This window comes from Lissotriton vulgaris, chromosome 8, assembly GCF_964263255.1.
Source record: "Lissotriton vulgaris chromosome 8, aLisVul1.2, whole genome shotgun sequence".
NCBI lineage: Eukaryota > Metazoa > Chordata > Amphibia > Caudata > Salamandridae > Lissotriton > Lissotriton vulgaris.
The window spans coordinates 102,008,239-102,024,128 of NC_141696.1; the positions used below are offsets into that span (position 1 = coordinate 102,008,239).

The 15,890-nt window shown below is 46.0% G+C and overlaps 1 protein-coding gene across 3 annotated transcripts in view; it reads right to left on the bottom strand.

Annotated features, from left to right (window-relative positions):
• Positions 1-15,890, bottom strand: part of LOC147693532 (ecto-ADP-ribosyltransferase 5-like) — a 486,224-nt gene that overhangs the window by 98,170 nt on the left and 372,164 nt on the right. For all 3 annotated transcript variants that reach the window (XM_086933749.1, XM_086933750.1, XM_086933751.1), the window contains one exon: positions 13,564-14,278. In XM_086933749.1, the coding sequence (XP_086789875.1) occupies positions 13,564-14,278 (715 nt within the window). The remainder of the gene's footprint in view (positions 1-13,563; positions 14,279-15,890) is intronic.

A 15,890-nucleotide genomic window follows, 5' to 3' on the forward strand; every position in this document is an offset into this window, starting at 1 on the left:
ACTCATCCTTTCCCTGACCGACCACCAAAGCCAACTTCCCCAACAGCCTGATCAACGAAGCAGACTGGATGAGATCTAATTGCCCAAAACTGAACTCCGACAAGACAGAAGTGCTGATCTTTGGGAGCAAGAATTCTCAATGGGGCTCCACTTGGTGGTAAGCAGAACTTGGACCACACAAACCAACCATGCCAAAAACCTGGGAATCATCCTGGAAGACAAGATCAACACAACAGTACAGGTCAACACAGTCAGCTCCTCCTGCTTCCACATTCTTCACATGCTTCGCAAGATTAGCAAATAAGCACCCGATGCACCTTCACAAAAGCCCCATCACAAGTAGATTAGACTATGGTAACACACACTATGCCGGGATTTCCAATCATCTCCTACACTGACACCAAAACATCCAGAAGGCCGCAGCAAGACTCATCCTTGACCTCCAACAACCACCCACATCTCACCACACCTCAGAGAGATCCACAAGCTACCCATACACAAAAGAACCCAATTCAAACTCCTTTCGCATACATACAAAGCACCGCACAACATTGGACCAACATACCTAAACAACCACCTTCACTTTCACCAACCCACCAGACACCTGCACTGAGCCACATTCTCACTCATGCACACCCCACATCCACAAAAACAAAACAGAATATTGAGCTTTCTCCTAGATTCGATCAATCAATCAAGGTTGGTAAAGTGTAACAACTCACCCGTTAGGGTCTCAAGGTGCTGCGAGGGGTGAGGGCGGCTTCGTTGATCCGAATATCCAGGACTTGAGGTACGTCCTGAACTGAGGCAGTGTCGGAGCTTGCGAGAGGCGGGGAGGGAGGTTGTTCCAGGCTTTAGCTATGAGGTAGGAGAAGGACTTTCCTCCCATTCTGGTCTTGTAGATACGTGGGACAATGGCCAGAGAGAGATCAGCTGATCAGAGGTGGCTTTTGGGCACGTGGAAGAAGAGGGGGATTTTCAGGTATGTGGATCTGGTGTTGTGAAGGGCCTTGTTTGCGTGGGTGAGGAGTTTGAAAGTTATTCTTACCTGACCTTACTAGATAATATTTTTCCTCTCATTAAGGAAAAAGTTAGAAGCCCCAATCTAACTGTCCCACTTCAAGATAACTCACAGCTCTCCGAGTCCCATTCGTCCCACAGCACTGTTAATATTCCTATTGTTCCAGCCACACCCAACACCCCTATCTCCTCGCATCCCCCTTCCCTCCTGCCCCTTCTCCCCTCACCAAAACTAACTTTGTCCCAATCTCACCCCACATGAACTCCCCCTCACAACTTCAAGTTATCACACGTTCCTGCAATTCCCTCCACGCCCCCAACACCAACAATAGTCACAATATCTCACTCACCCCACACACCTACACACTCGCAGCCCACCCTCCCACATGCCCCTTCCCCCCCTCTACTAATCCCATTGTCTCGTTTGCACCCCACATGCACACCAACTCACATCACGCCTCTACCCTCCTCCTCTGACAATCATGCAGAAAGATTACATCACTGCGAATCAGAATATGATTCAGTCTCAAACCTTACACACAGCGCATCCACTCCGCCATTAACCACAGTCCAGACAGCCAAAGTTACCTCTGACACCCGACCCCAGACTTGACGAGATACTACTATCTCTACAACAAGTCAAAGAGGACCTGCAAACGCCTCATGACCTAATTTTACAACAGCCAAAATTCACACGCCCCAAACTAGCATCCAGAAATACCATCACATCAACCATTCAAAACAGACCAAACAGCATCACACAAGCTCCCCGAAACTTGCACCACCAAGATGGAGTACAGTGCCCTGCCCGAATGCCTCATCCCATCCGATCAGAAAGAAAAATGATCTATCAGACAAAGACTTAACCTCTCTACTCCATTCCTATGAGCTACCACCCCTCCCCCTTAATTATGGGCTCTCAGACAACGTGCCTAAACTTGCCCTTATGCAATCTATTCATCCAAATACGCATAGACCTTCAAGACACATTTCTAGAGGTATATTGTTAAACAACCTAATGCAAGTCCCCTTAATACACGAACCCACCACAACACCCATCAAAACTCAGCTAAAATGTATACTTCTAAACTGTAGATCGGCCTCTAAACATGCAACGACATGGCTGACCTTATACTTTCAAATGAACCTGACCTACTAATTCTGACTGAAACTTGGCTAAATGAATCATCTACTCCCATCCTAGACTTACTAGTACCCCGAAACCATTACATAACAAGACTTGACAGAATGGACAGGCTAGGTGGGGGTATTGCTTGTATACATCGGAGCAATCTCTCAGTGAAGAGCTCCCACTCCCTGGTATTATCCTCTTGTGAATACCTATGTTTAGACATCTCTAGTAATAACAAATAAATATGTTCTCTAAACGCATTCTACCACCCTCCTGGTGATATCCTCACCTTCATCGAACACCTCATGGACATCCTAGCTACAAAGGACGGACAACTTATTCCCCAGATATTCCTTGGTGATTTCAATCTCCACTGGGATGACCTCGACGACACAGGAGTTAACAGCCTAAAAGACTTCCTCTCAGACCTTAACCTTACCCAAATTTGTAACAGCCCCACACATGACAAAGGTTCAAAACTCGATCTTGTAATCGCAAAAGCCGACTCCACTCAGTTTGATTCGATCCTCCCCTGCAACTGGTCTGACCACCACATCATTACATTCCACATCAACAAATCAGTTAAATTACTCTCTACCCAACCCATAAGAGCAAAAATCTGGAAGAGCGATATAAAGAATGCTCCTGACCTAATCACAACTTACAGCCCTAACATCTTGCTTCCCCCTGAAGGCCTATCCGATGTACAAGATCTGACCAACCATTATTTCCATTCCGTGAACATGGTTCTAGACAATATAGCTCCCTTACAATTGAAAAGAGTAACCATAAAAGACTCAAAACCCTGGTATGATGGCAAGCTAAACAAAGACAGGTGCTCCCTAAGAGTAAACGAACGTAGATGGAGAGCGACACCATCCTCAGATCACCTCAAGCTACTAAGGAGAATGAGAAACTCCTATTACAGAAAGATCAGACAATCAAAAGCAGACTTCTTTACTAAACAACTAGACCAATTCAAGAGCTGTCCCAAAAAGCTTTTAGAACGAATCAAATCGCAATCTAAGGAGGTTACCCACCGACCCAAGCTATCCCAGACACACTACCTAACTGCGAGGAATTTGCCACCTTCTTTACAACAAAGACAGAAAACATTAAGACGGACCTGCACAATGACCTAATATCACTTACCAACCCACTCTTGGCCCCTTCAGTACCCCCACCTATTGTCCCACTGATGCGTCCCGCAAAGTTCAACCTCAAAAACAACTCATCTTGGTCTTCCTACGACACCTACAGTGAAGAATCTATTTTTAAAACGCTCTCGGCCCTGAATCCCTCCTGTCACTTCACAGACCTGCTCCCCGCTAACCACTTAAAAGACTTCATTCCACTGCTACTGCCACTCTGGGCCAAGATTATAAACACCTCTCTCCCTCAAGGAATCATCCCAGAAGCCCTTAAAGCAGGGCAGGTATCCCCTTTCTTAAAGAGGTCATCAGTGGACCAAGCGGACTTAAATAATTATCGCCCAATTTCCAACATCCCCACATTGGCCAAACTCTTAGAAAAATGTGTCCACATGCACTTTGGCAAACACATACACCAATTCAACCTGCTCAACCAATACCAATTCCGCTTCCATGCTGGTCACAGCACTGAATCAGCCATGACCCACATAATAGATGACGCATTAAAAATCCTTGACCAAAACGATGCCTGTTTACTAATCTTGCTGGACTTATCCTCTGCCTTTGACACTGTCAAACACAACACTTTGATTGATCTCCTGAAACACAGAATGGGTCTATCTGGATCTGTTCTAAACTACTTCACCTCTTTTCTCCAAAATGGAACACAAAGGTTCAAGGTCGATCAATCACTATCCAAGACCATCCCAGTCACTTTAGGAGTTCCACAGGGATCATGCCTTTCCCCTACACTTTTCAACCTTTTCATGTAGCCACTCACCAAACTCTTCAGCTCATCCAATCTACGTTATCACATGTACGCGGATGACACACAACTCTACATTAAGATACACTCACTTGAGGACATCAAATCTCTCAATTCAACGCTTCAAAAAACGCAGACCTAGTTGGCCGAAAATCATCTGAAACTAAACACCCCCAAAACTGAATTCCTCTTAATCACTCCCCTCAACCAATTGACCACCATCCTAGATTGGATGAACCACCTAACAGCACTCAAATGTCAACCTCTCATTATCGACTCTGCAAAATCACTGGGAGTAGCCCTGGACAGAAACCTAAACATGCGTAAACACATCAAGGGCCATGTGTAGGTAAATAGTATTTACCGATTCGTAAATACCGAATTTTATCATTTCAGTATTTACGAATCGGTAAATGCTATGTAGCTAATAATTCAGGAAAAATTACAGAATCGTTAAGATTCGGTATTTACAAAATCGGTATTTACCGATTCGGTAATTGCCATTCATTCCTAGGGGCCTGGAGGCCCATAGGAATGAATGTCAATTACCGAATCGGTAAATACCGATTCGGTAAAAGGGGGAAAACATTGAAAGGTGGCAGGGTGTCACTTTGACACCCTGTTGCACCCCTCAATTGTTTATGGGTGCACATGTTGCAGACATACATGCCCTAAGGGAATGTATGTCTGCAATATGGCACTGCAGCAATTTGCATTAAATTGCTTTTTATTTTGTTATTTACCACCAACTTGTAGTTGGTGGTAAATAACAAATCCTAACATGGGAGAAGCACTCATTTAAGTGCTCCCTACATTAGGAATTCGGTAATTTACTGAATCGGTAATTTAAAGAATCAGTAAATTACCGATTTCTTAAATACCGATTCGGTAAATTACTGAATCCTTAATTTCGGCCCCCTACATAAGAAAAGCCTATTACCGGTCGGTAACTGCTGAAATTCGTTAATTTCGGCCGTTACCGACCAGTAATGGGCCACCTACATCTGGCCCCAAAGCGGTTACAAAAGGAGTAAATCTTCAAGTAAACACCTTGGGCCCGATTCACAGAACTAACTTAAGACAAAATCCTAAACTTACTACCATTTTGGTATTCACAGAAGGCACTTACTCATTTTGGTATTCACAGAAGGCACTCATTTCGGTATTCACAGAAGTTAGGAGTCCTAACTTTAGGACTTCTAAATGCCTTCTGTGAATACCCAAAGTCTTAAAACTAGGATTCTTCTCAATTTAGTAGTAGTAAAGTTAGGTCTCCTAACTTTAGAACTCCTAAATGCCTTCTGTGAATACCCAAAGTCTTAAAATTAGGATTTTTCTTAATTTAGTAGTAGTAAAGTTAGGACTCCTAACTTTGGGACTCATAAATGCCTTCTGTGAATACCGAAAGTCTTAAAATTAAGATTTTTCTCAACTTTACTACTACTAAACTGAGATAAATCCTAATTTTAAGACTTTGGGTATTCACAGAAGGCATTTAGGAGTCCTAAAGTTAGGAGTCCTAACTTTACTACTACTAAACTGAGAAAAATCCTAACTTTAAGGCTTTCGGTATTCACAGAAGGCATTTAGGAGTCCTAAAGTTAGGACTCCTAACTTCTGTGAATACCGAAATGAGTAAGTGCCTTCTGTGAATACCAAAATGAGTAAGTGCCTTCTGTGAATACCAAAATGGTAGTAAGTTTAGGATTTTGTCTTAAGTTAGTTCTGTGAATCGGGCCCCTTGAGAAAAATGAAACCATTCCTGCCCGTAAATGATTTCAAGCATGCTGTGCAAGCTCTAGTAATCCCAGAGTGGAATATGGGAGTGTCACTCTCAGCGGCCTTCAAGAGCGACAAAGGCCCCTTTAAGAGCTGCAATCAACACTGCTGCCAGACTCATCACTGGTTCTAAAAAAAACAGCCACATCTCCCCTGGCCTTCGAGCACTCAACTGGCTACCTTTCGAGGCTAGAATTCATCTGAAAATCGCTTGCGTGATGCACAAAGCACTTCATCACAAAACTCCGAGCTATCTAGTTTAGACATTAGTAATAGATCTACCAGGAACTCCAGAAATCTACTACTGAAACCACAACGCTTTTCCAAGAAAAAAAACATACAATCGGTCCTTCTCAGGAATGGCTCACAGGATTTGGAATGCTTTGCTCCTTGAAACGAGACATAACCCTTCTACTGCATTCTTCAAAAAAGAAGTGAAGGCTATTCTCATGGCTAAATTTACTTGAACATGTACATGTACCTGTAATAGATCTGTTTAGGTTGATTTAGTAATATTTTGTATTAGTCTCACCTACATTCTCTCTACTTGTTTTTGTTGTCTGTGTACTTACACCAATCCTGTTAAGCGCTTTGATACCAGTTAGGGTCATGTTCGTGCTGTACAAAACTTTCAAATAAATAAATATTCTTCTTTCTATTGGGAGCCAGTGGAGATCGCGGAGGTGTTGGATGATGTGACTGCGGCGGGGATGTCGAGGGTCAGACTGACTGTGGTGTTCTGGACAGTCTGGAGTTTGCAAAGGAGTTTCTTTTTGATTCCTGCACAGAGAGCTTTGCCGTAGTCCAGTCTACTGCTGATGAAAGTGGGCGTGACAGTTTTCTGGATTCGGATGCGATCCAACTGAACGTCTTTCGAAGCATGTAGAGGATGTTGAAAAAGGTCGAGGATACAGAGTTTATCTGGCGGTTCATTGTGAGCGATGAATCTAGTATGATGAAGAGGTTTCGTGCATAGTCCGTCGGGTGGGGGGTTTTCCAAGGGCGGGGGCCACCAGGAGTCGTCCCATGTGAAGAGGTTGGAGCCACGGATGAGGACTTCTGTTTTCTCAGAGTTGAGTTTTAGGCAGTTGTTCTTCATCCAGATTGAGATGGCTTTCATCCCTTCTTTGCTGTTGTATTTGCTGATGTTGGGTTCTTGGTGAGGGATAGGATCATCTGGGTGTCACTGGCATAGGAGACGATGTTGAGCCTGTGGTTCCTCACGATGGTTGCAAGGAGGGCCATGATGATGGTGAAGAGGGTGGGTCTGAGGGAGGAGCATTGGGGCACTCCACAGTTGGCCTCTGTTGGTTCCGAGAGGTAGCGGGAAGTCTGACCCGCTGAGCTCTGCCAGTATAGAAGGGGCAAATCCAGTGTCGTGGAGTCTCATGGTTAGGGTGCAGTGGGAGACAGTGTTGAAGGCAGCCGAGAGGACCAGGAGGATGAGGGCTGCCCTTTCACCCTGGTCGAGGAGGGAGCGGATGTTGTCGGTGGTGGCGAATAGAGTGGTCTTGTGCTGTGGTTGCTGAGGAATCCGGATTGGTAGATGTTCAGGATGTTAGTTTCAATGAAATTTGCAAGCTGGGTGTTGACAGCCTTTTCGAGGACCTTGGCTGCGAAAGGAAGCAGGGAGATGGGCCTGAAGTTCTTGAGGTCTGTCGGGCCTGCAGAGTGTTTCTTCAGGAGGGGGTTGACTTTGGCATGTTTCCGTAATCCAGTCTACTGCTGACTAGATGTTGGGTGACCGTCCTTCAGGTTTCTGTGGGGATCCACTTGTAGATCCTGCGAAGCATATGGAGAGTGTTGAAGCAGGAGGGGGAGACGGCGTTGACCTGCTTTGGCATGGAGAGGGTCGAATCGAGGATGACCCCTAGGTTGCAGGCAGGGTCGGTGGGTGAGGGGGCCATTTCTAGCAAGGAGGGCCACCAGGAGTCGCCCCAAGCCAAGGGGGTGGACCAGAGGATGAGGACCTCTGTTTTGTCTGAGTTCAGTTTCAGCCGGCTGTTTCTCATCCAGTCGGCGACGGCCGTCATTCCCTTGTGGAGGTTGGTTTTGGCTGTGTGAGGGTCTTTGGTGAGGGAGAGGATCAGCTGGGTGTCGTCGGCATAGGAGATAATGTTCAGGTTGTGCAGTCGGGCGATGCGGGCGAGCAGGGCCATGTAGAAGTTGAACAGAGTGGGGCTGAGCGAAGAGCCCTGGGGTACGCCGCAGATTATCTCGGTGGCTTGGAGCGGAAGGGAGGAAGGCGGACGCTCTGTGTTCTACCAGAGAGGAAGGAGGTGGTCCAGTCCAGGGTCTTCTCTTGAATCCCTGCGACATGGAGGCGTATGCGTAGGGTGTGGTGGCAGACTGTGTCGAAGGCGGCCGACAGGTCCAGGAGGATGAGGGCCGCGGTTTCTCCGTTGTCTAGCAGGGTTCTGATGTCGTCGGTGGTGGCTAGGATGGCTGTCTCGGTGGTGTGGTTGTGGCAAAATCCGGACTGGGACGAGTCCAGGATGCTGTTTTCCTCGAGGAACTTGGTTAGCTGTGTGTTGACGGCCTTCTCGATGACCTTCGCCGGGAACTGGAGCAGGGAGATGGGTCGGATGTTTTTGAGGTCCTTGGGGTCAGCCGTGGGTTTCTTCAGTAGGGCGTTGATCTCGGCATGCTTCCAGTCCTCGGGGAAGGTCGCTGTCTCGAGGGAGATGTTGATGGCCTTCCGGAGGTGGGGTGCAATGACAGTGCTGGCCCTGTTGGAGATGTGGTGAGGGCATGGATATGTTGGGGATCTGGAGTGCACGGAGTTCATGATCTTGATGGTGTCGTTGTTGTCTATGTTGGTCTAGGAGGTCAGGCGGTTGGTGCGAGTGGTGGTCGTGGGTGTCTCGTGGTTACCGGGGTGATCACGGTGTTGAAGCTGTCAGTGGTTGCCGGGGCAGTCGTGGTGTTGAAGCTGTTGTGGATGTCTGTGATCTTGCGGTGGAAGAAGGTGGCCAGTCAGTCGCACAGTTCTTGCGAGGGTAGGATGTTGTTGGCGCTTAGGTATGGGGTTGGAGAGTTCTTTCACGATGTTGAAGAGCTCTTTGCTGTTGGGGAAAACATCCTGTTAAAAATGTCCGCCAGCACAGGACTCACCAGATCAGCTAATTCTATCAGGAAAACTGAAGAGCACGGGTCCGATGGCGAGCTTGATTTAGAGGCCGAAATGTAGTGGTTCACTGTGTCGGCTGACACCGGGGAGAATTCAAGAAACCTGCACGTACTGGCCGGCAAGATCTGTGTATTGGAAGTAGGCTGGGCACTTAGACAATCTTTGAATTTGCCCAGTCTCGAGTCTTGCCAAGGGGCATATTGGATCATTCCCCAGTCTGGGTAAAGTACACGCACTGAGAACGGCAGCTGCGTACCACCATTGTCATCAATCCATGGCTCCTACATATCCCAGACATCAGGGAGGATCTCCCTACTCAAACAGAGAATTATTTAACTGAAAACGTGGGTTCGGTTGAATCTGCACACACACTCTGGGAAGCATATAAGTTGGTCCTGAAAGGGCAAGCTTTATCTTTAAAGTCAGGATACATTGCTAAGAAGCGTGAACTTCTGGTCCAGATGGAGGCAGATCTCCTTGAAGCGGGGCAGGAACATGCACAAGATCCCTCACCAGACGCTAACCATAGGCTTCTATTAAAGCAGGGCCAATATTGAATAAAAACTAGGGAGCACATGTTGGCTAAATATCGCAGCACCCAGCATAGAATATATGAGATGGGAGATAGAGCAGGCAGGACGCTAGCGTGGTTGGAGAGGCGAGAGCAGGGAACGAGATTGGTACCTAACTTGACAACAGTGGGAGGTAGTATTGTGACACATCCGCGGGATATAGCGGAGGAATTCACCAATCATCTGGAAATGGGTGTACTCCCCCTCTACCCACTACACGGCTCAAGATTCACGTCACCTTCTCCGAGATAGTAACATACCAACCCTCTCAGACCCGGAGAGGGAGAACCTAGACAGCAATCTCTTGAATGAGGAAATGAGCAAGGCCATAGGGCAGATTAAATCAGGTAAGCAATGGGGCCCAATGGTGTACCGGTGGAGTTTTTGAAAGCCACTGCCTCTCTAACTGTGCCACACCTAAGGGTTATGTATGAGGAAAGCTTGGAGGTAGGTCGGCTACTAGTGGACCAACGGTTAGCTACCATTGTGGTAATCCACAAATCGGCAGATAGTTGCAGCTTCTACAGACCCATCTCGCTGATAAATGTAGAGGCAAAGATTTTGGCGAAAGTCCTGGCTAACAGGCTAGTGACGATTATTACATCACTGATCCACCTGGATCAGTCTGGGTTTATGCCAGGGAGAAACTCGGCCCTTGATATCCGGCGTCTACACAACGTGATGGCTAGAAGGGAATACATCGAGGGAGATGCTGCAGTGCTGTCTCTTGATGCCTCAATGGCCTTCGATTCCATAGAGTGGCCCTATTTATTCAAAGTCCTAGAAAGGGTGAGATTGGGCCTTAAATTTATAGCCTGGGTAAAGCTCCTATATACTGACATCCTGGGGCAGGTAAGGGTAAACGGCTACCCGTCCCGGACATTTGGGCTACGTAGGGGCACCAGAGAAGGATGCCTGCTTTCCTCGCTGCTATTCTCCCTTTTACTGGAGCCTCTCGCGGCCTAAGAGTGCCGAGATGTGATGGCGCGAGGATGCGCTGGGCGGCTGATGTACAGGATCGTATATCTTTATATGCAGAAGACATACTGCTGTATTTAGCATCCCCGTTAAAAATGGATCAGCGTGGTACTCTTCATCTTCACGAATTTTGGTAAATATTCCGGGTATGCATTCAACTGGCACAAATCCGTCTTGTGGTGGCAGAGGAGGGGTTTCGATAGCTGGGGATTTATATCACTTCGGATCCAGCTCGTTTTTATAGTTCCAATTTAGCCCCCTCATTGGCTCGACTGCGCGCGGATGTGAAGCATTGGAGATCCCTGCCTCTCTCACTGGTGGGTCTCCCTGCACTTTTTAAGATGCTGGCCCTCCCTCATTTCCTTTACATTCTACATAACAGCCCACATAGAGTCCCCGACTCGTATTTTAGAGCAGTGGAGGGGGAAATCCGTGGGTGTCACTGAAGCAACTTACGAAAAGCTGGTACGATGGAGGTATTGCATTGCTTGACCTGCAGTTTTACTACTGGGTGGCACAATTGGTGACGGTTAACCATTGGCTGTATCATCCCCCTAACGACCCAGCATACGCTCTTGACCGCTACCAGACAGATCGCTCCAGTTTTCTGGGGGCCTTATACACCAGTGATAGGAAGAACAAACAGAACTTCTTCGTACTTACCAAATACACACTAGAAATTTGGCGTGTTGTCAATTCACGGTTGGGATGGGCGGGCGTCCTCTCCAAGGTAGCGCTGCTGTGGTATGCACAGAAATTGGGTATGTTGTGCTATCAGCCTGGGTTCGATAAGTGGGACCTCATAGGTATTTCGGCAGTGAAGGACCTGCTCAAGAAGGGGGCTATACTTACATTTGGGGAGCTTCAGAGCCAATATCACGTGGCTCAGGGAGAAATGTACAGATATTTGCAAATTAGACATGCAAAGTATATACCGAAATCGTCCCCATTGGAGGACCGCCTGTTAGATGGGCCTTTGAGTTCCAAAGCGATATCTCTCACATATAAAAAGCTGTGTAATAATCTACCGGACACCTTTCCAAAGCTTAGGGAGAGGTGGCAGGAAAACTTAGGCCTGATAAATGTAAATGTAAATGTTTTTGTACTTGTATAGCTCACAGCTACCTGGACCGGGTCTCCCGGCGCATGTACGCTAAGGAACCCTTCCTGGCTTTTCCCTGTGAAATGTCCACTTCTGGGCATACCCAAGGTGAAGCCAGGCATCCCAGCTGTGTTGGGGCCGTTGTGAGATTAAGCAAGCTATTGCCCAGAGTTGCAGCGTAGGACCCATGATTAGAATAGGCACTGAGGTGAGAAATCAGGTCCGAGGAATTTAGAGCTCAAGGCCCCGCCAAGACCAGCCGAGGCAGGAATTGAACCCTGGTCTGGGGCCAGACCTCTGCATCAGGGTCTGCCGCTCTAACCATTGAGCCACACTTCTCCACATAAGTGATGATAAGTGATGAGGACTGGCAGACGGCCCTTATGTTCCCTCGCAAGGCAGCCATCACACTGAAATTCAGGCTCATACAACTCAGGATACTTCACCGATCATACATGACAGGGAAGCCTTGGCTAAAATAGGCTCCAGACCCGACGATTTATGTCTGAGGGGATGTGGACAGCAGGCCAACTTTTATCATATTTTGTGGAGCTGCCCAAAGATACGTGTACTCTGGGTGGGAGCATCAGAACGTATGCAGATGGCCTTGAGTAAGGATGTAGTGTTGACAGCACGACTAGGACTGCTGAACATATGGGAGGAGACGGATCTCATGGTAATCGAACAACAATTCGCAACACTGGGATACACACTGGTCAAACAAGAACTGGAAACAGGATGGGGGGAACAAACCCCCGCCCGTTACTGGATGGGAAAGAGAGCTAGACAGGTGCATGTTGGCAGAAACAAGTTTTTGTGGCTAGGGGGTGCCCAAAAAAGTGGGATCGGAAGTGGTCAATGTGGAATAAGTATCGTGGAGATATTTGTGTGTCCCCTATGGTGGAACTAGAGATGTGTAGACGTACTGAATATGATGCCACTGCATGATGACTATTATGTATTACTGTATGCCTTGACGTTATATTGCTAGATTTGTCACTGTCGTCTAAGAATATCTCTATGGCTGTAATCAACCAATAAACAAATTAAAATATATATATATATATATATATTATCTTTGAGAAAAACCCCAGGAAGCTGAAACAACACCAACATTATCATCAATTACCCTGAAGATTTATGCTACTTTAGCCACTTTTAAGATTAGAATTGGGAGATCCACCACAAATAGAGAAACTGCTAAATCAAAACACCCTGCTCCCAGGAGGATGCACATGTACGTGACCATACGCTGCCTGCTTACTAGCTTAGGGATTCAACCTGCCCACAAAGTCGAGAACTCTGCATATAAAAAAATATCTTTTTAAGTGCAGAGTTCTCCGCCCGACTGCAGAGTCTCTGCAGCTGGTAAATTACTAGTAGTAAAATTAATCTTGTCGTTTGTGAATACCAAAAAATAGTAAACTTACACAAATGTTTAACTTTACCTTGGTGAATCAGGACCCGAGTGAGGAGGCCCCGGTTAGTGGCATTATTTCCTATTCCTGTGTATTTGAGCAGTAATCATGGGTTTACTGATTGGTCAGAATGTCATAAGCTTAAATAAAGGACTTGATGTTCAGATGTTCTAGTGCCAGAGAAACAGATCTATATCAGCATTAATATGAAGAAAAAACTATTTTATGTAAGCTAAATAGGATGATTTAGAGTTTAGTGTAATAAACGTGAGGGATATCCCATCGCCTTGTTACATGGGCATTATATGCAAATGCCCTTGTGATTAGGGTGAGGGAAGGTGTGAAGATGTCCCCTATGCCCCTTACTCTACTTCAGACCCAAGCTCTCCACATGCACTCAAAGGCCACAGTATTTCCTATCCATAGCAGTATAATAGGACAGGTTCTATAAGTTTTATGCATCTGCACACAAACAAATGATGCTGACAGGCACAGTGCGTCCCTCAAATACCTACCGTTTAGGTATGCACAGTTATAGGTACTGCAGGTCCTTTGTGTGCTGTTTAGTACAAATCTGTGGTCTTGCTCCGTGTAGTTGGTCACGGTGAACACCTCATTCGCTGGAATCAGCACCTCTGCCTCATGAGGATAACTGGAATACTTCTGAATGAGAACTCCAAAGCAGGTTCTTATGGTGAAGAAGGAAGCTGAGCCAAATCCCTCTGCTATTTTTTTATTTAATGATGCTGAAGTAAATTGACCAAATCTCATTTTCTTGTCTGATCCCGTCGGTGGCGAATTCTGAACCTTCACTCCCCTGTAGACAACCTTGGCATGGGTTTTGCAACTTTCTTTTAAGAGCTGAAAAGCTCTGGTCAGGTAGAAGTGGAAGGATTTGAAATGAAAATTGTTCATGTAATATGCTAGGGACTGGCCGCCCACCCGGACAGCGGCGTTGAACTCCGTGTAAATGCCATTATCCGTGTAGGCCAGCAGTGCAACCCCGTACTCGTCCTTGAAGCCCTTGGGGAGGGGGGGCAGCGAGCCGCTGTTTTTCTTTTTTACCCAGCCTTGTGTTGCACTGTCCCATTGCTGTCTTAACATACTATTTCTGGAAAGTTCTTTTTGTAACAGTCCCTCTGTTATAATTCTTTGCTCCATTGCATCATCACAGTCTATGTATTGATCATCAAAGGAATTAGGCGCCATGTCTAGCGCGGTTCCACTTGCCTGCAGGAAAGACATCATAGCAGAATTAACACTGGAAGTTAATGTAGGCAGCACAATGCATTTACAGCATGGCATCTGTAGGGCAGTGGCACAGTACAGGCACTATAGGCCTCAAATCAAGAATGGAAAATGTTACCTCATCATCCCTGCTTTGGTAGAAAAATGCAGCTTCAACTGGGGTGCAGTGGGACGCTCACACCCCTGGGACATGGTGCCACTGCTCCTGCTGTGCTGTTGACAGGTCCCCCCTGGTGCAAAGTAAACATTTGTAGTTTGGAAATTATGACATCTCAACCAGTTTTCACTGCACTGCTGCCAGATATTGCCTCTCTCTAGACTGTGACGTCATTGCTTGTAGCTGTATCTGCACCATACAGCCTTGGTGGGATCTCTCAATACTTAGCACTAACAGGCCCATTTATATCTTGGTGGGCGGATGTAAGTCCATCAGGGCGACGGAGTATATTACTCCGTCGCCCTTATGTAGTCCCCACCCACCAAATTTAGAAATGGCCACCAAGCTGGCTGTCATTTCTGAAGCATTGTCAGGAACCTCTGTCACAGCAGTCCCTGTCATGTATTTTTTAAGTTTGTCGCATGGTTCCGTCAACATAAGGGAGGTATCCGTCAAACTTATTTTTTATATAAAAAAAATCCGGAATCTGGATTTTCCATTTGAAAATAAATAAAATAATGCCCTCCCTCGCCATGGGAGATATCTACATGGCTAGGGGAGCATTAGATAGTTCTCACTGCCCCATGCTGCCAGGGTTTTCCTGTTGGTGACGGACAGTGAAAACTAATCTGTCTTCCCATCTAAAGTAGGTAGGTGGACATAGTGATTAACATCCTACAACCCTTACTCTGTCATCCTGTCAAAGGGGTGTAACAACGGTGGAGAAGAAGTAGTCTCCTCCATGGTTACACCAAAGGTCTGTCTGCATTTAAATTGGGCAGGCGGATTTTATAATAAACTGCTAATGTGATTATGGAAGTCGCTTCAAATTTGTGCAACTATTCATGGTGATTTAGATTCTCATGTGTCTATTTTTGTCGATCACACCACAAGTCCCAGAATTCTATGGGATGGAAATGTCAACATCCAATTTCTTATTCACAAACAGTGGTCCATCACTGCTGGAGATTTCATTTGACACTGTTATATGGCATATGAAAATGTGCATGAATTAGTAACCATCACTGTTGTTTTGTAAATGGAGTTAAGTAAATATGTGAGACGTTGTACATAATCATCATTTGTTACTCATGTCTCTTGACTACTTCTTTTAATTTCCAAATACAGCCAGAGTAGATCCACCCACTAGATCAGAGGTCCATGCACTTGCAGGGAGGCAACGTCATGGAGAACATCAACCTATATGACCGTCACAAACATGTATGAATATATGGTCACATTTACTACAATGTGATCAGACAACCAATAGATATGTTACATACAATCCTTCAATAGTCTCACACGTGAAATGAACTAGGATATGTTCTTCATAACATGTTTCAAGTAGAATGTAAACTAAATACACTCATATCAATTTAAGCCCTGATGGAGCAGGGTGAAGAGCAACATTTTGTTCTAACCTGTAAAGTTAATTTC